At 38.6% G+C, this 23,124-nt stretch overlaps 1 protein-coding gene across 10 annotated transcripts in view; it reads left to right on the top strand.

The window, feature by feature from the left end:
* The window catches only part of CDC42BPA (CDC42 binding protein kinase alpha), a 187,397-nt gene that overhangs the window by 51,546 nt on the left and 112,727 nt on the right, over positions 1-23,124 (top strand). For all 10 annotated transcript variants that reach the window (XM_027696620.1, XM_027696619.1, XM_027696618.1 and 7 more), the window contains exons 3-5: positions 9,289-9,380; positions 15,632-15,715; positions 20,107-20,202. In XM_027696620.1, the coding sequence (XP_027552421.1) occupies positions 9,289-9,380; positions 15,632-15,715; positions 20,107-20,202 (272 nt within the window). The remainder of the gene's footprint in view (positions 1-9,288; positions 9,381-15,631; positions 15,716-20,106; positions 20,203-23,124) is intronic.

Raw genomic sequence — 23,124 nt, 5'->3', positions numbered from 1 at the left:
AGTGTCTGCAGGGATGTGCTGAGAATTTGAGAGTAAAAACACTGTAAAGGAGGAGGGAGAGACAGGACTCAAACTATTCGTGTTCTGTGTGAGATTTGACAGGTGCGCATTTTGGCAAGTTCCGAGTGTAAATGTACACTAGGAATACATGGCTACACAAATGAGTCATTTTAGAGGAGAGTTTGTGGAGTCTGATCACCCTCCTTCTCACAAGGATTAGAGCATATCCTTTAACTAATTTAAAGAGATTAAAAGTGCTTTCAGTTTTACAGAGCTTTTATAGCTTTTTTTTCTCCTCCAAACTGAAAATTAATAGTGTTAGTTGCTCATATAAGGACGTAATGAAACTCTCAGTATCAGCAGAAGTCATATGTCTGACCTCAATATATTTGCTTTATATATATTTCCTTTAATGAAAATTCTGAAGTAAAAGGAAGACAGGATGATGTAGTGTAGCTCTAGTCCTTGCTTGTTAGTCACAATGTAATGAAAAGTGAAGGTGCTCAAGACTAGTGGTTGTAAAAGGAGAAAGAAAATACATCAAGGAATTTGAGAAAGGATTGTGGCAGGGCATTATCATGGAAACTAGGACTTTAGGAGAGACTCCAGCTGGGTAGACCAGAGTTTGAAAGGACAAGTAAGAAATTAGAGAACTAGCAGAACTTTGCTCATGGTGGCTTCTGTGACAGGCAGGGCAATGGGATGGGGGCCTGGAGATAGAGAAATAGGCATGAGCAGACTGATACAAAAAGCAGATGTGAGGTTGTAGTGGGTTGACCCTGGCCAGATGCCAGGTACCCACTAAAGTCACTCTCTCACTCTCCCTCTGCAACTGGACAGAGGAGAGAAAAAAAAACCAGCTACGGATTCATGAGTTAAGAGCTGGGAGAGGCTGCTTACTGATTACCTTCACAGGCAAAACAGACTCAAAGTGGGGATAGTACTTAAATTTATTACTAACAGGATAAGAGCAAAATAATGATAAATAAAATAATCTTAAAAACACCTTCCCCCCACCCCTTCTTCCTTCCATGTTCTCCCTCCTCCCCCATAGCGGTGCAGGGGGATGGGGAATGGGAGTTACAGTCAGTTGTTGTTTCTGCCGCTGCTCAGGGACAGGAGTCCTTCCCCTGCTCCTGTGGGGTCCCTCCCACGGAAGACAGTCCTTGATGGACCTCTCCAGCGTGAATCCATCCCTTGGGCAGGAGTTTTTCCCAAACTGCTGTCCCGTGGGTCACTCCTTCATGGGGTGCAGTCCTTCACGGATAAACTGTACTGTGTACTGGTGTGGGTCCCCCACAGGGGCCACAAGTCCAACCCAGGAAAAACCTGCTCCAGCACGGGCTTTCCTCTCCATGGGCTGCAGGTCTTGGGCAGGACCCCACTCCATCCTGGGCTCCCACGGGGTCACAGCCTCCTTCATGTATCCACCTGCTCCCATGGGCTCCTCCATGGGTTGCAGGTGGGTCTCTGCATCCCGATGGTCCTCCATGGGCTGCAGGGGCACAGCTGCCCCACCATGGTCTGCACCATGGGCCATAGGGGCCTCAGCTCCGGCACCTGGAGCACCTCCTGCCCCTCCTTCTGCACTGACCTTGGTGTCCATCTTGTTATTCCCATGTTCTCACTCCGCTCTTCCCTGGCTGGAATTTCTTCTGCGCAACAACCTTCTGTTCTTAAATATGTTATCACAGAGGCTTTATTATCACTCCTGATTGGCTTGGCCTTGGCCAGAGACAGGAAGCCCATCCTGGAGCTGGCTGGCTCTGCTGGACAGGGGAAGCTTCTAGCAGCTTCTAACAGAAGCCACCCCTGTAGCCGCCCCCACCCCCTACCAAAACCCAGCCACAGAAACCCACTACATTGGCAGAGATGTGGAGAAAATTGTGGACAGCGTGGGCAGAAACCATCCCGTAAAGTGGCAAGGCAGTGTGGGGACAGGACAGAGGGATACTGGATGACGAGTCTTGTGGGAGAGGTTGGGACTGAGTAGTTGAGAAGAAAAGCATTGGGATAAGGAGTCACAGCAGACAAGAGGTGAAACTGGATCGTGTGTTTGTGAGAGGCAAGAGAAGGCAGCGTAAGGCAGACTGCAATATTTTACTGGTCTTTGAACATCCCTTAGTATCCTTCTTTCTGTAGCTTCAGAAATAGAGACACTTAGAGTGCTCTGAAATACCTGGGAAGCTGAGCAGGGGCCTTTTTTAGTGCTGGTCCATGAAGAGAGTGACAGCCTGCAGCACTGGTCCTTCAGTGAGTGAGGGTCATGTACTGGATGCCCATGTTCTGTGGACCAAAGTTGCTAGCTTTCTTCTGGTAAAACACTTCTATGTTACTACAGCATGCAGCAGAATTTCTAGAGGATTAATTTCCTTTTTTTTTTTTCATTGAGAGGATTATTTGAATTACAAATAAAATATATATTGAACAATTCTTTAATTAGGGATGCAAAACCATAAATGTGAAACAAAGGAAACGATGAAATTAATGATGCCTCCACAAGTACTTTAGAGAGTACATATTTCAGGCCTCTGCTGTGGTCATAAAAAATAGTTGGTCTTTACAGTGGAGTGCTGTTACTTGACACGCAAGTAATTCTTTTTTCCTTTTTCTTTTTTTTCCCCTCTCTCTCATTGAAGTGGGGTTGCACACTCTATTTATTGCACAATATTAGATTTTTTTCACTGATATTCATCAACACACAATGTTCCACAAACAGCTCTTTTTCAAGAGCCTAGTCAGATTAGAAGGTGTTATCTCTGCTTTACATAATAAAAAATAACGCTTTGAGGAACTAAGAATTTTACTTAAAGTATTCATTTTTGATGCCTGGTTTATTTTGACTTTTCAGAACATTTAGTAATTCTAAGCACAGGTATGATTGATTTTATTTACAGCTTAAATGTCCAGCATTTTTTGGTAGTCAAATACCAGCATATTGAGTTACATGTCAGATATTGAGGAATGCAAAATTCAAGCTTGACTGTCAGAAGTGTCATTTTAATTGACTTGTTTCCAGCTCTATGACAGCATGAGGGATGGAGTCTAAGCAGTGTTCTGCTTTGTAAGCCTAAGACCACCTTTTCCCTTCTCCTTTGTTAGCCTTTCAGGGTTTTTAAATATCACAAAACTTATTTCCTGTCTGCTCTTGATTTTCTCCCAGAGCATTTCCACCCTCTTTATTAGGTGAAACAGGAGTCTTGTAGAACGGTCAGTTAAATCTTGCTTCAGAATTCCAGTCCACAGCAGCATGAATTAAAGTTCAATATTTCACTTTGCTGGCTAGTATAATAATATTTAAACATAGGGTGCTTTACTGAAATTCTTGGGACGGGAAAGAATGGTAATATGCAACAATAATGGCCATATCTTGATGTGGTATGGAAGCGCTGTCCAGATCTGCAGTGGGTGTTTCAGGAACGAAGGGATTATTTTTCATCTGAGTCTGGGAAATGAAAAAACAGAACTACTCTTGATTGTTTGGGAAAGATATTTTATTTTTCTCTCTGATTTTAAAGTTCCTGTTGAAGAATATTTTGTGGTAGCTGTAGCCAAAGATGTCTGGATGGTCTCTACTTGACTTAAGTGCGAACACATTACGATCCAAAATATCGTGTCTGTTCTACACCGTAGTACAGGAATCTGTGGACATACTTCTCATTCTTGGAAAATGCCGAATTCTTAACTTGTACTTACAGATGTTGGCACTTAACTATTCATCAGGAAAAACATGTTAAAAATGTTCTGAGGGAGTGAAAAATGAATCTGAACTGTTAAAACTGAGAAGGGTATTTGTGGCTTTTATTTTTTACATTGCCTTAACAAATGTTCTGTGGTTCAGCTGCTATCGCTGTTGACTACAGTGTTTCATCCCGATTTCCTCTGGAGAGTTGGCAGAAACTGCAACAAAGCTTTCTTAGGCTGTTCTGCCAACCTTAAGTGGGTGGAGAGATTTCTTTTCCATCTCCTCTCAGATTAGGCTTTAAGCAGCTCTGCCTTGCTGATTGTCAATTATTTCCGCTTTGTTTTGAGAAATACTGTTTATTCTGGGAGTAGTTTTCTCTCACACTTCCTTTCCGGAGTTTTTTGAAACCTTCAGTTATGGTCTGTCTTAACTCAAAAATGCTATTTACACATTTCATAGTCACAGCTGATAGAAGCCAGTGGAAAATAAATACTTCGGGTCTGGACTGAGCCTGTAAAATAGAAACACTTGTTAAGTTCCTTTCAGGAATTTAGCAGAAATTTCAAAACTGCAGAATGCTTTTAAAAACGGGGCTGTCAATGCATTATTTTGCTTTGGGTTCGTGGTCATTTAGTTTGGGGGTTTTTGGGGGGAGGGGGGTTTGTTTGTTCATTTATTTATTGTTGGGAGTTTTTTCCTTTTCCCCCCCCCAAGGGCAGCACTAGGAAGAATTAGAGAGCCTTCTGGATTCAGTTAGGTGACAATCTCCTAGGTTATGTGTTTTTTCTCCTTTGTGTGGTAAAGCTCTGTATGTATTTTAATAATTATTTTTAGCTAGTGAAGGAAAGGGGTCTTTGTCTTGAAATGGCAAGCAACTAGTTTCCCATGGTGGTTTTCTTTTCCAATCTGTTTCCTTCAGGAGTAGGCACTGATCTCTTCTCTGTGGTGACGAGTGACAGAACCCGAGGGAGTGGCCTGAAGTTGTGTCAGGGCTCTTTAACCAGAGGGTGGTTGGGCACTGAAACAGACTCCCCAGGGAAGTGGTCACAGCACCAAGCCTGACAGAGTCTGAGAAGTGTTTGGACAATACTCTTGGGCACATGGTGCGACTCTTGGGAATGGTCCTGTGGAGGGCTGAGTGTTGGATTCTGATCCTGATGGGTCCCTTCCAACTCAGCGTATCCTGTGATTCTGTGATAATGAACTTTCACCATTGCTGTTGACAATTCTGGTGGATACAGCTTTTAATTTCTATACGTTTGACTTGATGTGGCATTTTACATTGAACAATGCAGTGAGCAGAAGGCTGGGTTTGCTGTGGGATACCTGGATCACTAAGGGAGCATGTTTTGTAATTCCTTTGGGAAGTAAGATATGAATATCTTACTGCAACCTGGCAGTCAGCAGTACAGTATCTTCCATCTTAGCAGAGTTAGCCACTCTGTTTATTCAAAGGCTACTATTGCATCAGTGAGACACCAAGAGGAATTCCTAAACATTGTCCTGTTTTCTATTTAAATAAGTCGTGGGGACCCATTTCAATTGCTGCACCAAGTCTGCAGCACTTTCTTTAACAGTCAACATAACCTTCATCTCACTTGGGTTCTTTTCAGCCCATGCCTACAGCAGCTCTGTGCTGGGGAGGGAAAGGGGCACTAGCAGGTGAGGGAAGAAGAGGAAGGAGCTCGCGACCAGCTCCTCTCCTCTGACAGTGGGTTAGCCTTGAAAAATCTGAATTCTAGGGCTTGACCTGCCCAAGCTCTGCAGACAAAAGCTTGGAGCTGGAGGGAGAGAAAGGCAGGAGTATGAAACTAACTTTGCAAGTAAAGCATCCAATAGTGCTGTTTTGTTATTTTGATGTTGTTCGGTGTAATCATGGTATTGAACTATATTGGGCTATAAACCATGTCGCTGTAGTCCCTGTGTCAGCTCTTCTGGAGGTGGACTTTTATCTCTGAGAGTTTGAAAATTAACCTCTGTGTTTAAATTAAATTAAATGTGCTGTAAGTAATGCTAGTAACTGCTTCCCTCCCGTATAAATATGATAAACAGACTGTTGAAGCTCAATGTCACTACTGCAGAACCCATTGTTTTGCCTCTCTTCTGCTGGATGGTTGTTGTAATTGTAATAAAATACTCCTTTTCAGGGCCAGGGGGTAGAACATATGTTCCTCTGCATGCCTGGCTTGGCAGATGGAGTCTTCCTGACTGTTTTTCTCTATGTTTAGCATGTTACTTCTAGTGAAGTTCTGGTGAAATTTCAACTGGGAAAAAATCTAGATTTCTAACACTTGTAATATTCTCATTTTACTGAATTTTGTTGAGTGTGTTATAAGCATAAGTGGAATGAATGACTAGAACATAAAAATGTGGGGAAAGACCCATGGAGACTTAAGTACATTGAAGGAATAGTCATGACAGGTTCACCTTGTTTGAAAATGCAGCTTATCTTACTACATCAAGACATTGGTTACCCCGAGGGTGAATTGGGAGATTGGTTTTTCTTGCCGTGTTTAATTGGTTGAATAAGTGAAAGGAATCTTGCCAAGAGGGTGGTGGCGCAGTTTTCCCAGGCAGGGTTAGATCGGAAGTATCGACCAGGTGGAGTGGCCAAGTGTTTTCACAGAACAGTTTTTATAGGTCAAGTCTTATCTATCCATCTCCTCCACAGAGATTGATAACAACATGGAATATTTTTTGGAGTAGCCTCCTCCATAAACACTGTGTAGGACTTGTGGTCATAGAGAATTGCCGAATTTGAAACTTTTATATAATGAACTTCAATTCCTGCTGAAGTGAAATTCCAGGAAGAGCCAAGGGACATGCTGCCCACACTTACTCCTCATTTGGAGGAGGAAGAGTTCTATTTGGCACAGCAAGCTGCTGGACCTTAATCTGTATCACACATGGCTAGCAACCTTGAAAAGAGATGTGTGTGTAGATAAAAATCAGCTATGCCACTGTGTATTTCTGTAGGTTGAATGAAGTACCAAAGGAAATAAATGCTCATACTACCTTTTGCTCTCAAAAAACTGCAGAGACAGTGTGTCCCTCTGGTATCCATGATCAAGGAAACTGCAGGTCCTGCTGAAAAAGAGGATGTTGTGTTCTGTTAACTTCATGCTGATTCTCTTTATGGAGATGGGGATTTAAACAGGGGAGAGCTTGTACCTGTTGGTTTTAGCAGAGCTGCTTTTCAGGGACCCCTTGGAGCATGTTGCACTTTGAAGAGCCATTCCCTGGCCTGACACTTTGCTCCCTTTGTAATGGCCTGTGTGACATTGCCAGACCAGTTGCAAAAACTCTGCCTGTTCACCTCATAGTCTGGAAGGCTGGATGTATGACACGGCTGTCTGAAGAACAGGCCTTCCAAGACCCAGACCAGGCCAAGTTTTCTGTATTTAACGTTGCTGTTGCCACAAGAAGAGCAGATGTTTGCGCAGCAGACAAACAACATTGATGATAAAGCAAATTGACCTTTTTTGGAACAAGCTATTTGGGGCACATTCCTAGGGCAATTCTTTTTCCCCATTTTTTTTTTATTTTTTTCCCTAGGGATGTATCTTTCTTCATAAAACTGGTTCGCTATACATTGACATCTCTTTTGCTGGAGGTGATAAAAAAATTAGAGGGGGGGTTTGAAAACTTTTCCACTAATGCTGATACTGCAAATCATTAAACCTACTCCAAACCTATTTTTGTCGGCTGTATTTTACTGAAGTAGTTATAGTGATGTTTATTTTTCCAGTGTCCCTATGGGAACCTTGGAAGATTTCAGAATGTAATAATTAAAGAATGACAGGCCTTTCCTTGGAATATAAAGTGAGGAAGAGCTTTGTGGTTTAAACAACTATGCTGTTGCTTGTTAGCAAGATATTTTGCCTTGTACTCTAGCCAGGCCTATAATGGTCAAAAAATGTTGAAGTTGAGAACTGCATGTTTGTTTTCAATCAGTTGTTTTTCAAGTTAAAAGGCCCTAATGGCTTGTTTTAATTTGTTCAGTAGTATTTGTCAGTAGTATTAATATTTGTATTCAATCACTTAGTGCACTACAGCTGAGGCTGTCCAAGTAAGGCAGTACATTTTCTTATCACTTGCTTTTTCTATTGCAAGACCTTCCTTTTAAGGGATAAAAGAATAATTGAAAGTTTGCTGAATCTTTGTGAACTTGAGTAATATACTTCATTTTGGAAGTGTTTAAAATGCAATATGAAACCTGTATTTTGGTCGTATAAATAAATATTTTGAATAGATTTATTTATAAAGGTAAAGTAAAAGTATCATTAAAGTGAAAATTTCAGTGTTGTATGGCTGTATCTTTACTATTTGGACCTAAGCCCTGGATGTTTCTGTAGTTATAACAGATGTAACTCCTGGTAGAGAATTGATTTCTGGCATCTGAGAAATTTTAGAAAAATAGTCTTGAGTTCAGGCTTTGGAACCTCTGAGATTTTTGAAGCGTTTGATCCATTGTCCCACTAATGTTAGTAGAAGTGTGCTGGATTGCTTAACAGGACAAATGTAAGACCCTGCATTTCTGTGGAGTTGTTTTTCAAATATGATTTACAATACTACTTTAAGGACTAGGATAAAAAAAGTTTTTTTGGGATTTCTAGGTATTAAAACTACAAGTTGCTTGTGTCTTGACTTAGTTTATAAAATTGCTTTGCTGAATAGTAGGCAGTAGGCTTTTGGACAAGGATGCTGTAGTGCCTTGAATGTTAATATCAGACTTCTGAGTTGAATGATAGATTATCTGTATCAGTGATTTTTAAACAATAATTTTAAAAAGAACTCCTTTTTTTCTTAATTATTTGAAGTTTTAATTTTTTCCTTTTTTTTGGCCAGAGATTATGTTATGTAGGTTTTGAGGTGGAGTTATCAGTAACTTGGATGTTTTGCATGCAGGCAGAGAGCATGTATTAATGAAGCAGGACTGGTTAATTGTAGTGCTAAATGGGGCTGAAGGAGGGGAACAGTCCTCCTGATACTGTTTTACTGCAAAGAACACAGGAGTTACCTGTCTGGAATACAAAGTTGTTGGACTTACTGCTTTGAAAGATACTATAAAAGGGGGAAAATAAGAGGGAAATGAAGCCTATTAGCAAATTCAGTTTTTCCACTCAGTATGTTAATGTCTCCAGTACAACTCTTCTTCCAGAAGCCAAGAATTGACTATCAAGTGTCCCCTATCTTGAAGAAGTAGTCTCCAAAAATACTGTATCATACATCATCTAGGCCAATATTGCCCTTCCAGTTACCATTCATCAACATTTTAATTTTTCATTGAATACAGTATTGTATTTAATGAATACAATATTCAAGGAATACAATATTTTTTAAATTAAAAAAAAGGCAAAAGCAAGCTTACTTCATAAACTTTTTCTCACAGCCGTTTTGGCTTAGTTTTTACTCGTCATTATTTCTAGCTTTAAACTTCATTATATTACAGTAGGGAATATAGGTATAAGCAAAAAGTCCATTGGTTTTGGGGCTTTGATTCCATCTATTTTATGTTACTGTTACCTTGTTTTTTAATTTTGTGGAGGATTGTTGTTTCATTTATTTTTTTTAATGATTGATTTTTTTTTCCTTTTTTTCAGCCAAACCTTTTACGTCTAAAGTGAAACAGATGCGACTACATAAAGAAGATTTTGAGATCCTGAAGGTGATTGGTCGAGGAGCCTTTGGGGAGGTATGTATGTGAAGGAGGTGGAAGGATGTGAATAGTACTCTTGCAAATCTGCAGCACTGAGGAGAAGACAGATAATAGTAATATACTAATGTACAAGTTTTTACATTATTTAGCCATAGTGGATATTATAGGCCCACCTAATGTTTGATGCAAGGACATTTTGATTTATACGTTCTTTGTCAGCTCTTTTAAGCCTTGTAAATTTTGAGAGAAGTTCACGTGGATCAAAAGACCATGTTTTGACTGTCTGATGATAAATCATTTCCTTGACTGTAATTCTTTCCAGTCAGTAGGTTGAGGCCAGTGAGTTATTGATGGTGTAAAGATCTAGTAATTCCTAATCTTTCTAATAACTAAATAGTACTTTATAGTACTGTTACAGTATATACTATATATTATATATATAATATATTACAGTACTAATAGTTTTCAGCAGCTTAAATAACCAATTATTGGTAGTGACATTTTAGGAACATTGAGAAACCTCTGTTTTCCTGTCATTTAGTTTCCTATTCTTAATGAATGATTGAATATTTTTCCTGCATTTCTTTTGAAGACTTTAGCAGATTTTAGTTTCTTTTTCAGTAGTCACCTACCACTATCAAACTATACAATTTTTTACTGCTTCTGATTAAGCCACCCCTTACTTGAAGTTGTCAGATAAGGCTGTTGATCACTAGGTTGAGGAAACTTTAGTAAATAAACGTTAGCTTTCTGCCATTTTTTCTTAATTATTTTGGGTGCATGAGCTTTGTTTCTCATGCAGAATACTGTGCTTTTAGGAAGAACAATTTGGTGTACAACAGTGCCCTGAGTTTTTCATAGCCAAATATACTGCAGATGTGGGTAGTGTGTAAAGCTTCTTCAGAAGGTACTCCATACTGCCAAAAATACTCATTCCTAAGAATGAGAAAAGATTTTCTGATCGATGTCTTCATTGCTTTTTTAAATGGAAGTTCTCTTTGGTAGGACAGAACCTCTGGAGGCTCTGGCATGTGACAGAGAAGAGTTGGTTTCAGGTTCACTTACATGTTTACATCGTGTGTGAAAATTAGTCTTTACTAGTCTGTGATTATGGAAGAGTAGACTCCTACAAGTAGTATGTAAGGAACAGTAATTTGTGCTGTAGTGTGTGTCACTACATACTCTGATGCTTACGTGCAAATGTAATCATTGGGCAGCTGTAAAAATAACAAAAAAAGAGTTGTATTTATTTAGCTACTTTAGCGCTCTTGGTTTTGCTCCATCTGGAGTAAAGCTTCTTTATAAAGGAGACTGAAGGCTGAAGTTACTCATGGATAATTTATCTTTAGTCTAAACCTCTGCCACAAAGAATGTTGCAATCTCCATTTTGACGTAAACACTTCTGCTTAGAAGATCAGCCTTTGTCAGTGCTACCACAGGAGCTGCAGCTGAGTTCATGTACAAACTGTGTTAAATATAGGAAAAATTGCTGATATTGGTGCTTCCTTGTCAGAAGGATCATACATGAAACCTGCCTTATATTCTGTTTATAAGAGAAGTAATTTTTGTCTGCTAAATCAGCATCAAACACCACAGCCGCTAAACCACAAAGAAACTGTAGTTCTTTCTCAGGAAGTTCTTTGTGGTGAATCATCCCATGAATAGTGAGAATGTAACTTTCCCTGTCCTCTTCTGGGGACAGTCTGTGTAATTGGTTAGTTCTCCTCTTCTAGGAACAGTGTTTCTTTTAATTCCTTATCTGAGGATAGCATGACTCTACTTGCTTGTCAAAATCTTTAGTAAGGGAAAAACTGAAGTTCCTTCAGTGAAGATGTTTGGTTTTTTATGTTCCTAAAGTAGGACTTAATAAATATTTGGAAGGATATATGTTAAATTTTCTTACTAGCTTAGCAAAGACAAGTTTCAAGTCCTACACAGACATTTGTCCAAGAAGACAACTTCTGTATGAAATTGAGAATTTTCCTTTAAAATAACCAGTAAATATCTGAGCAAGGTTGAAAAAAGGACCACTAAATTTTGCTGCTACTTAAACCACCAAAAACTATATTAATATTAAATTGCAAAATACTTTTATTGACTGAGGCAGATTAAGAAATCTGAAAGAATGTATTTTCTTTCCAGCAAACTATAAATGAGACCAAGGTTTCTCTAGGTTACTGGGAGGGGTAATTTTTGTCTCCTGAATCAACATAATTCTGAAATTCTGTAGACTACAAAGTTAGTGCAAGTTTTCTTTGGCACTGTCTCAGACTTGTCCTTATTTTGATTTTACACTACTCAATTTCTTCAATTTGCATAGTCAAGAAATATTTCCCTTTTTGTTTTTACAAGTTTAATGTAGACAAAAAGTAGTTTAAACTAGTTACTGCTTGTAACTCTAAGAGTTCCTAGTACCTAATTTTGTTTTTCCCCTTACCCTGTTTTCTGCCAGTCTGAGAACGTTTCCTTTTTGTCAAATTATTGACGTACCCCTTCCTTCTGCATGCATACATTTACTTATTTACAGTTTTATGCCATAGCGCTCTCTTTAGAAAGCACAGATGTTTTGCTTGGGGGAGGAGCAGGATTATGCTGGTAAAATTAATAATGTGGACTTCAAGTGTTTCGTTGTGCTGGCTTCGAGCATCACGGTCTGAAAAACTTAACAGACAATTCTAAACAAAAAGACTTTAAACTTGGGATTTGGAAGAACGCTGCTAGGAAAGGTGAAGCAACTGGGCAACAGCTCTTGGTGTTGTCCCTCAGCAGTATAAAAGTGTAGCTTAATGAAGGTTCTAGCTAATACCAAAATTTTCAGTTGATTCTATTATTGCTTAAAAAAGAAAGTTCAGTGCATGCTTATGCAAGCAAATATTACATCTTTATATTGTTGATATCTTGAAGATGATAGATTTTGTAACTTGAGAACTAGTCAGTTACTCCTAGTTTTGTCCTATAAACAGTAACATTCCCTCTTCTTGTTTCTGGAGGTCTGCCTGCTCTTGCTGGGCAAGAAAACCAATGCTGAATCTTTTTTCTGCTTTCCTTTTTTCTTCTTTTACTTTTTTTTTTGTCATTTCAATTTTAATTGTCTCTGTTTTAGCTTTTTTTCTGTGTAAGGCCGTTGATTTTTAAGTGAAGGAAAAGTGTACCGTAGAGACAAGTAGCCAAGCTTGGGGCACAAGGTGTCTGACAGCATGCCAAACTATACTGCTGTTTGTGGGAAATATGGAAAACTGTTGGAAGAATTGAAAAAGAACCAAACCAACATATCTGACTAAACCAAGATATTTACATCAGCACATACCAATCATTTTTTTCTTGGGCTGCTCACAGGAAAATATAAATTTAAATAAACCCCAACTTTTTAAAGTCTAATTTTAAGAAGTTCCAGTAGCAAGACACTTCAGGATAACTAGACAGGAATGATTACCCTTTCTTCTGTCTTGACAGCTTCACTGGGGAAGGGAAAAGATCAAAACAGCACTCTCTGTGTATTTGTGCCTTTGTATAGGTAGTAGATACCTCTGTGTATATGTAAACACTGCCTGGGTTTGTAATCGTGATTCAGAATTTTTTGTTACTATTAGAAACTGCATCAGACTACTCGTCGCTGAAGTGTCAGGTTTTTCTTTCATAGCCTTGGAATAAACATTTTAGAATTTACTTTCATAAAGCACTGAGACACCCCCAAAAAGATGCTGTGATTGCAGAAAGATGATGAGGTCTGTGTCTCTTTTGTGTGTCTTTGTGTTGATTATTGATGTGGAATAACATTAATGGCTTTCACAGACTAAAAGACAGCTTCTGACTGATTGTAAACACAGCTGGTAAGCACAAGTCTATTTTTGTTCTTTAGTCGCTCTTCAATGCTGTTACACATTCACAGAAGGTACTGAGCCCTTGATCATGCCACAGAAGGCCAATGCTCCAGCTGTTCACCAAAGGCAGTGCCATAGCTCTTGGAGTTGTGTCCAAGTGAATGCTGAATAGGAGGCTGCAAATTTAGGCAGCAGTGCAGTTAGTGTATGTCTTTCAATAACTGAGTCCTTTGCAGAATAAAAGCCTTTGCAGAATTGGGTGTGCTACAGGCAAGAAATGAAATCCTGAAGGTGGCCTTGAAATATATGTATTGTCTTATACCTCTGGGTGCCTCTCCTACAATGGTTAATGGTGGGGAAAAACTTATTTTTCATGCTGGACAGCAGCAGCTAGGCAGCTCTAGGAGCAACCTTTTAATTTTTCCCTGCATCAGTCCCAAAACCCTTACAGGTCTTTAGGGCAGAACTCATCCAAGTTATGTGTGATACAGTTTTAATGCTGACTAGTTGCAACATTAAAGCCTTCTCCTCCTGCTGTTTGTCATTAGAAATTGATACAGATAATGGCTTACCAGAGTTTCCAACTAGTTTTAGATGGTAAAGTAAAAGGAGAATGAGGATCAAATCTGCACTGTGGCTTATATATCACTGCAGAGGATTCATATTTTCCCTCTTAAAGAAAATTGTGATGCCCAGTCTTGGGGTACCGTGCACAGCAGAGCACACAGTCTTTATGAATTAAAATTATTATATTCTAGGCTAAAGTAATAATCTATTTTTGTGTTTCAAAACTGAAAGTTCCTTGAGGGATCCCAAGTCTGAACTTGAACCTCATGCATGAAGTAACCTTTAAGAATTTCAGTCCATAGACTAGTTTAAACAAGTAAATGTAGTACCTTTCTCTCCCATCTCCTTTTTTTCTACCTTATCTCTTTTTTCTATCTCCTCCTCCCCCCCTGCCTGATTCCCACCCCCCTAACCCCAGGAGGCAGCAGTGTCAAGAGCAGGGTTGATAATGCGTTGCCGCACATATGGGAAGTGGCAGCTGCTTCGTCTGTGAGCCTATAGCTAGGCAAGAGGTACACTTTGAGATATGCTTTGGCTTAGACATCACAGTATTGCAGTCCTTCAGCCTGCGCTTTTGCCGTGTTCATGAAGCTGTTGCAGCTGATGACACATTTGAAGATGGTTGAAAGAGGTTTGCCTGACACTTTCTTCAAACTGTCTGATCCTGTATTTTCTTTTCTGTTATCACTGTCTTCACACATAGCTGGTTTACTGATTATGAAAGAGGTGAAAGGAATGTAGGATTCAACCTTCGTATTTTTTTGTCACTGGCCTGAAGGATGAAGATGATGATAATCTGTATGACAGCATGTTGGTTTGTAACCAGATGCACACAGAAATAAACTTTCATCTGTATAAGCATTAAGATTTATTTGAAAGGGAAGAGGCGGAACAGGATATTTGGAGAATGGTTGTTAAAATGTATTGATTGTTGAACTTTTGTATAGTTGGGATGATAGTGCAGTGGTCTGGTCTAGTTTTGATTAGCAGCTCTGAGTTTGTGGCAGATTCATACTCATTTTGGTTAAATGAGTATGAGCTTTCCATGCCCACGGAAACCTGAACTGTGTAAACGTGTTTGTGTAAACTTCTTCCCTCCCTCTTTCCTAAAAATATTCTGTGTTAGCTTATAGCTAAACAAACTACTATTCTCAGAAAAGGACTGTGTCAGTGAACTTTGTTAATTTATTATTACAGAGGCCTATGGTATTTAATGTTTCAGAAGCTATGGGGGGAGGAGGGGCAGGTGGGCAGGCCGGCAGGCTTATGTTCCTTAAGTTTTACTTCTCTGGAAATTGTGGATTTCACTGTTTCCCTGCTACTGACAACAGGCATGATAAAGAGCTCATTGAACGTCAGGTTGAAAAAAAGTATGAAGTCATACTACCTTTGAAGAAAATCTGGTATGTTATATGAAACGAGAGTGGAAGTTGTTTTATGGCAAATCTACAGTCTGATTTTGTTTAAAACCCAAAATACCTTGTTTCTTTTGATTTACAATCTGCTACGCTGTTACCTTTTCTTGCCGGCTCTATAATTTAAGTTAGTGTGTAGACTGAAGTCCAGGAACATAAAGCATAGTGCCAGAGACAGCCTTGTTAGTGTGTGATAGAGCAAGAGTTGTGATGGTCAGAAATACCATTGTTCATTGACAGTCACCTAGAAAAAATGATACATAGTGAGACTGTGATACATAATGAAAGCTTACAACAGACGTGGAACTTTCCTCTGTTGTTGTGATATTTCTTTCTTGATGGCAATGGCGTGATACTGTGTGGATAGTAAAAACATGTCCGGAACACTCAGGACAAAACCTCCAAAACTGAAAGATTACATAAAAATGAAAACAAGATGTGTTTTCATGTTGTAACTTATTTATCTTTCCTTTCCCTTTTCCAGGTTGCAGTGGTAAAACTGAAGAATGCAGATAAGGTTTTTGCCATGAAGATACTTAATAAGTGGGAGATGCTGAAGAGAGCTGAAGTAAGATTACAGTAATGTTTTCCATGATCATGCAGCCCCTTACTTTGCTGAATTGTCACTTCTCTGTCCACGAGACTCTCTGTGTGTTAGAGGGGTTGAGGAGGTGCTTCACAATTTACTGACGGTATAAACATTAATATTAAATAAGCTTAAAGCAGTTCATCAGAAGGGTTAAAATGGCATGGAATCTTGACTTAGGTGGGGCTGGATGTTTTTGACATTATACCTTTTTTGTAATTGCTCGAGAATTACCAGCTACTCAAGTGATCTTTTAATGCATTTGTTCCACTTAGGAATGTAGTCTTTAGCAAGTCTTTTCCATGGTGGAAGGTAGTTACTGAGCTTTAAAAAGGTAATTGCTGAGCTATAACTCACCAAGCCTATTAGTTTATCAGTAGTTAGAATTTAGTCAAGGCCCAATTAGTAGGTTGAAAAATCAGAAAAAGTTTCAAATTTGAGTGCATGTTTCGTAAAAATGTCCATCTGCAAAAATCTGTGATAAAAAGTTCCTCGTTAAAGCTGGAGTCCATTTTGTGTCTGAAAAAGATGGAACAGCAGTTTTACCAGCCCTGCTTTGCCTTAGCTTCCTACTGTCATTATACAATTCAGCTCTTCATAAAGTCCTTGATATATTTCCCTGGATTCCTTTGGAAAGAAACTTATAAATTGCAGTCTACACCCAAAGACCTGTGTATTAATTTGAAATGGAACGTGTATCTAACCCTTTAATTTGCTTTGAAAATCCTAATCTATGCATACTAAAAATAAAATGCCTAAAAATAGACTCCTGCAGTTTTTATTTGAGACCTCAACTTTGTTGCTCTCAGACTGCCTTGCTGCTCAATTGCTTCCAAGTTTATTCTGGTTTCCGCATTTATGTTTTAATTACATCTTGGTAGGAAATGAGATCAATGGGAAACCGTAACACTTTTGAAAAAAAGGTATTCAGACAAATTAAAGCCAATTTCTGATTGTGCACATCCTGTCTCTTTTAATGAAAATGTTATCACATTAAGAAGTATAAATGGCATGCAGATTGTGGGTAGATGTATACAATGTGTTTCCTTTTTATCCAGAAATTACTCAGATACTGAGCAATCTAGCATTAATCTTGATACAGAGGTATTTCTCTCCAAGACAAATGTCACTACTGTAAGTTTTATTATTTCAGTGAAAAAGAAAAGACCAGAAATAAAGTTCCACTCTATTTTTAAATGTACCCTTTTAAAGTGAGTTTGAAAACTGTTTCTTTTCATTAAAATGCAGTTATAAATAGGTTTGAAAATTTTTTCTCTATGCAAGGTATTAAAAATACTCTTCCCATGGGCCCAGCTGAATTTCTGAAAGTCTGAAGTGTTAGCCTAAAAAGAATTACAGCTATGTTTTTCCATGTATTTGTAACCCATGGGTATACAAAGAAAGAGAACCATCTGGAGTGAAAATGCATTACAAAGCATGACCTTCCACAACCCTAACCTGTCATTTTTAAACGTTGATGAACTCACTTCTTACTGCTGCTGGGGAAAATGACCCATTTTGGCTCTGCTAGCAGTGTGCTGCACTAATACTGAAATACACAGGAAAATCAGGCAGTCCAAAAATGCAAGAGCAGCATATAGATAGAGGTGTGTGTTTGTATACCCCTGTATCAACAGCGTGGGGAGTGGGAGTCATTAGTCAAAGTAAAAAGGGAATACATGCTCAGAAGAGGGTCATGAATGCCAGAAAAAGGTTGATGACTGCAATCTCTGAGAGCAGTTGTATGTTACAATGAAATTACACAAGTCGTAAAGTCAGTGTTCTCTTTTGTATTATACGTAGCATAAATTTTCCAGATACTTGTCACTGTTGAAAACTGAGAGGTGGGATGTAGAACTGGGAGCATTACTGATACAAGGAGTACCTGGAAGTGTGCGACAGCTTGGTGTTACACTCCCAAACCTGTTACCCTGAGCGTTGACAGTCACTTAGAGTTACATGTGTGCCACACTGGTGCCAGATGAGGCTCAGGAGAGACCAGGACAAATATTAGCAGCGTGGAAGCAGCCAGCACTCCCTGGAGGTGCTAACTCTGAGCTGTAAGACATGAGCACCAAATAGTCGAGCAGGTCAAATTCTTTGCTTCTTGAAGGCCATGATAACGGTATAGATATAACCAGAGCACTGAGATGGCTTTGCTGTGAAAGAGAGTAGGGTCAGATGACCTCTGGAGGTCTCTGCCAACAATTTAAGGAGACTGCCTGGGGAAGGTGAAGTGTAATGCTGGAATAATGAAAGGCACAAAAAAAAGAGGCTTCATTTAAAAAAAAGCTTAATTGAGCTGTTACAGCAATTAAAAGAACTACTGCTACCAACCTTTTTTTTTTTGTTGTTGCATTATTTTTGCCATGAACCACTTAGACTCTAGCTGTTACTGTCTCAGCTGTGATCTACTGTGGTAAAAGCTATTGCTCTCAGCTCTAGGCTTACTTCCCAGAGGTGGATGTCTAGAGCACTCAAGGAATGTATAGTCTTCTGTTAAATCATGGCAAAACCAAGTGGAATTATATAAACTCTCTAATAAGTAATCCTATGAATTGTGTCATAACGAGTAGAGAAAGTAAATGTCATTTATACTTGTGAAAACAAGAGTTCATAGTTATCTCTCTCTGAAATATGTCAAGAGTTTACAAACAAGGAAGGAAAAAATCAAGCTGAGGCATCAAACAGCTTTTCTTCCTTCTGAAGATGATCCTTGCTCCTTCTCCCACCCCAAGTCTATTTTTCATTCAGTAACCTTTGAAGGTATTTGTATAAAGTATGTTTTGCTGTTTTCTCAAATTTCACTGATTTGTCTCATGCACTGTGCTATGATTAAAGTATGTCATCTTTCTTTGTCCTCATCTGCATTATTCTTACTCACTGTATTCACCAAAAAAAGTATAGTTTATTTGCTTGGAGGAGAGAGTTATTTTCTGCTCTCTTTTTACTGCATGTATTCTTATGCATAGCTCAATCTCTAATGATATTTCACTTTTCAGTCTTCACTCTCCAAATCTCACAGCCAGCAATAGCTGTGCTAAAGTTGGGATTTATTTGGATTTGGAAGTCAAATTGGGATTTATTTGGATTTGGAAATTAAATTGAAAAAGTAAAAAGAAAAGGCTTGAATTTCATTTAAATTTGGCTGTCTCAAAGATGGAAGAGATAAGAACAGGAGTTCAAATTGATGCAAAATCTTTGTGAAGAGCAGAGTGTGCTGGAAGAGAATATGGTCTATGTTTGTCTCTAACTCTCCCTCTGCCTTCTAAATATAGCCCATACAATATTATACTTTCTTTTGCACTATCTTTTAGATATTTTTTTTCTTAACAAAATTGTGTGTTGGCTTTGGTATTTGGTACCTTTTGTTTTCTTGTGATACTCGCTTCAGAACTCAGTTCCTTCAAAAGATTTATTGTATTTCTTTGCTGTAGTTTCTTTTTGTCTTTTCATCTGTTGGGTCATTTTTATCTGTCATTCTGCAGAGTTACTTTTGCTGAGGTATTTTTTTCACTTCTCAGGACAAGTTGCAAGACCCTCATTGAATTAAATGCCTTGCTGCTTTTTACTTCGTTATTTGTTTCACATTTTATCTTCTTTTGTTTCATACAAACCTGTGTTCTCCTTCTCTTAGGTATTCCTTAATATTTGTTGGTGGTTCTTGCGCCTCCTCTGTTCCACTTACGTTGAAGGCACCTCTTGCCTTCTGTTTTTCTTTCAAGTATATTGAGGGGAAACCCCCTGGCATGTCTGATCAACAGTTTATATCTGGCAAGAGCAATATTCAATTCTGTTCTACTTTTGCTGAGTATCGGGTATGGAGAAAACCCCAACTGGTTAATGATTACTAAATGATGACTTCATGGAAGTTATTGGCAGCAACTTTCAAATGAAAAGAACCTTGCTTATGTGAAAACTCAAATGTAAAACTAGGCTAAGGGCATGATGAGATAAAACAATGACACAAGACTCCAGATTCTAGCACTCTGACTCCTACTGCAGTTACAATTATCTAATGCCATTACTGATTGTTTTTCTTAATCATATATTGCTATTCTGTCATTATTGATGCTTCAGGATTTTGACTCAGGATTTTCAGACAATGGGAAGCAACAACTTATTTATCCCTTTGCCTCACTAAACACTGTAGAGAAGTACAACTGTTTAAATTTGAAGAAGGCAGGCTTTTCTCACATTTATTTTTTTGTAGATTTTGTCATGTTTGGATACTGTAATAAGTGACTTTTTAACTGAGAGGCGGTTTTGATCCCCCCCCCCAAAAAAAAACATAGTCAAAACATAGTCAACATGCAAAATGTTTTTCTTTATATATTTTACTTAAAGGCTATAATTATTTTTTTCTTCTTCAGACAGCCTGTTTTCGAGAAGAGAGAGATGTGTTAGTGAATGGAGATAACCAGTGGATCACTACATTACATTATGCATTCCAGGATGAAAACTATTTAGTGAGTGTTGCTTTTATGTATATATGGGTGAACATGCAGATTCTTAGTTGTGGTTTGAGACAGAAATGTAGTTTGTTTATTTGTTAATTTTGTGTTCTGGACCGTACAGACCATATTAGGATCTGTGATGTTGCGCATAAGATTCTGAATGGTGGAGACCGGTCAGAAACTTTGAAAAGTTCTGCTATAAATATCTCAGGAATGCAGCTTTGTTTTCTAAACCACGTTGCATTTGTTGATAAACCTTAGTCTACTTGCATATTCTTTCTTACAATTCGTCACTCCAGTTTAATTGGGTTCATAAAAATAAAAGTGCACTTACTAACACAACTTTTCTATTCGACTTTAATTTTTGTGATTAACATTGCTGATTTTACAGAGGGAAATAGGGAGTAGCCCTGTTTGAAACAACAGTTCGTTTTGATTGGTCTTTGCTATTTTGAGGACTTAAGCCCACTAAGATGTCACAAAGCGATAAAATGTTATTGCAGCATGGAAGAATGCCACTAAATGTTCATAAATAAGAGTTGGAAGCTGTAATTGTAGATTAAAGCGTCTCTTTAACGTTATTTAGTTTTCAAGTATTTTGAAAGACTTGCAAGAAAAAAGCTTAAATGAGGACAAAGTGCCAATTTTCTATGAAATCTTTGCCACTTTAAATATGTTTTGATTGTGATAAGAGTTTTGATAATATTTATACCTGAAAAGTAAACAACTACACATTGATGGGTTTTGACTATTTGTGTTTTATTGTCCTGTGCTTTGGATTCTATATCCTTAGTAATTCTAATAATTTCTTAGAAATCTACTATACAGCCGCAGCCTTTTTTTTGCTCCCAGTCTGTCCAATAAAAGAAGTGCTATACATGGAATTCTTGCAGACTTTCAATGCTTTTTATATTGCCATTTACATATTTTATATATGCCATTATATTGCATTCTGTTCTATCAGCTCAGATACTTGGAAATCCATGGATTTTGGTGGATTTGTATAGAAACTGCATTTGTGAGTCTGTTGACTTAAATACCTCCCAGCCAGCTTCATGCTTTGTTAATGGGGACAGTAAAAAAATCTCATGTTTTTTTGTAATTCTAATCTTACCATTAAGACCATTTCAAAGAAAATATTATATATTCCACAACAGCCTGCTAGAACTTGCATTATTCTTGACAGTTTCCTTATTTTCTCTAAGCACAGAGCAAGTTCTGTTCTTTATCTTTGATAGTCTGCTAACAGGAGCTAGTTTTGCAGCCTGCTGGGGAAAATATCAGTAATACTGGGGGTGTTTGTATCTTTTTAGTGTGAATGTATCACTCATTCTCTATATGGTTTTTATTAAAATTATGTGTAAAAAAGTAGCCTTTAAAAAGGAAAATCTGTGTAGATTTGAGCACTAGATGTGGTTGAGCAGTGGATGTTGACACTGTCTGCTAGAACATTGTCATAGACAAGCTGACTGGTGTGCCTTAGATAAGCAGCAATGAGGTGGAGTGAAAATTAAGTGTTGGGCCCAGGGGTTGTGATCAGTCACACAAAGTCCAGCTGGAGGCCAATTGGTGGTGCTGTACCCCAGGGATCAAAACTGGGGCTGAGTTTTTCATGAATGACCTGGACAATGGGACAGAGTGCACCTTCAGCATGTTCACAGGTGTTAAAAAAATAGGAAGACGTGGCTGTGCAGTGATTCAGATAGACCTCGACAGACTGGAGAACTGGACAGAGAGAAATCTCATGAAGTTCAGCAAGGGATGTAATAAAATAAACCCAGTACATGCTGGGGGGCCAACTGGTTGGAAAGCAGCTTTGCTTGAGGTCCTGGTGTATAACAAGCTTAACTGTAAACCAGCAATGCAGGCTCACAGCAAAATAGGCCAGGAGTATTCTGGGCTGCAAGGAAATATGTTGCCAGCAGTCAGTGGAGGTCCTTCCTTTCTACTCAGCCCTGCTGCAGCTGCACCTGAGGTATTGTGTCCAGTTCTGGGCTCCCCAGTGATGAGAGATGGAACTACTGGAACAAGTCCAGTGCAAGACCAGAAAGATGATTAAGGTGCAGGAGCATCCTTCATATAAAGAGAGGCTGGGAGAGCTGGGATTCTTCAGCCCAAATAAATGGAGGTTTGGGAGAGGGGCTATCATCAATGTGTATAAATAAGTGATGGGAGGGAATGAAGACAGGGGAGCCAGGTTCTTCTCAGTAGTGCCTGATGAGAGGACAGGAGACAGTGGACACAAAGTGAAATGCATGGAGTTTCATCAGAACACAGGAAAACTTGTCTTTACTGTGGAGGTAGTCAAACACAGGAATATGTTCCATGGAGGAGTTGTGGAGTCTCCAGCCTTGGAGATACTCAAAACTGAACTGGACCAGTCATCATCAACCTTCTCTAGCTGACCCTACTTCAGCAAATGAGGTTGGAGTAGATATCTCAAGAGATCTCAGCCAAACTAAATGTATTAAATCCCCATGTTAAACTTCCACTAGTTACTAGAATTTAGTGTTCTTAAATCTATGCTTTTGAGAAGTATTTGAGACTTGGATAGATCTGGATGATTATGTACATTTAGAAAATATCTTTAAAGCTTTAAAAAAATCTTTTTTTTTTTTAAGAACATGGATAGTTGACATTGGATAGGATGTTATACATTGACAGAATTTTTTAATTCAAAATTCAGTTGTTAAATTTAGTTCTCAGTGCTGTGCATGTGTTTAACTTCATTTACCCAACTTAATACTTTGAGTTATGGTTTAAGTGTTGGATTATTTGAATAGTTAAAGGTTTCCTTATCATTAGGCTACTGTGTTGCTCCAGCAAAATGGGAATCCTGTGTCATGAGAGCCAAAATTGCATTTTCTTGGTATATCCAGTAACTCAGTTGTGTGGGTTTTAAAAGTCCTGAAGAATGAGTGCACAGATCTCACA

The sequence above is a fragment of the Neopelma chrysocephalum genome, unplaced genomic scaffold, assembly GCF_003984885.1.
Source record: "Neopelma chrysocephalum unplaced genomic scaffold, ASM398488v2 Primary Assembly neopelma1_108, whole genome shotgun sequence".
In the NCBI taxonomy this organism is placed as follows: Eukaryota; Metazoa; Chordata; class Aves; order Passeriformes; family Pipridae; genus Neopelma; species Neopelma chrysocephalum.
The sequence above is the reverse complement of the archived record's forward strand: the minus strand, read 5'-3'. Positions and strand labels throughout refer to the sequence as shown.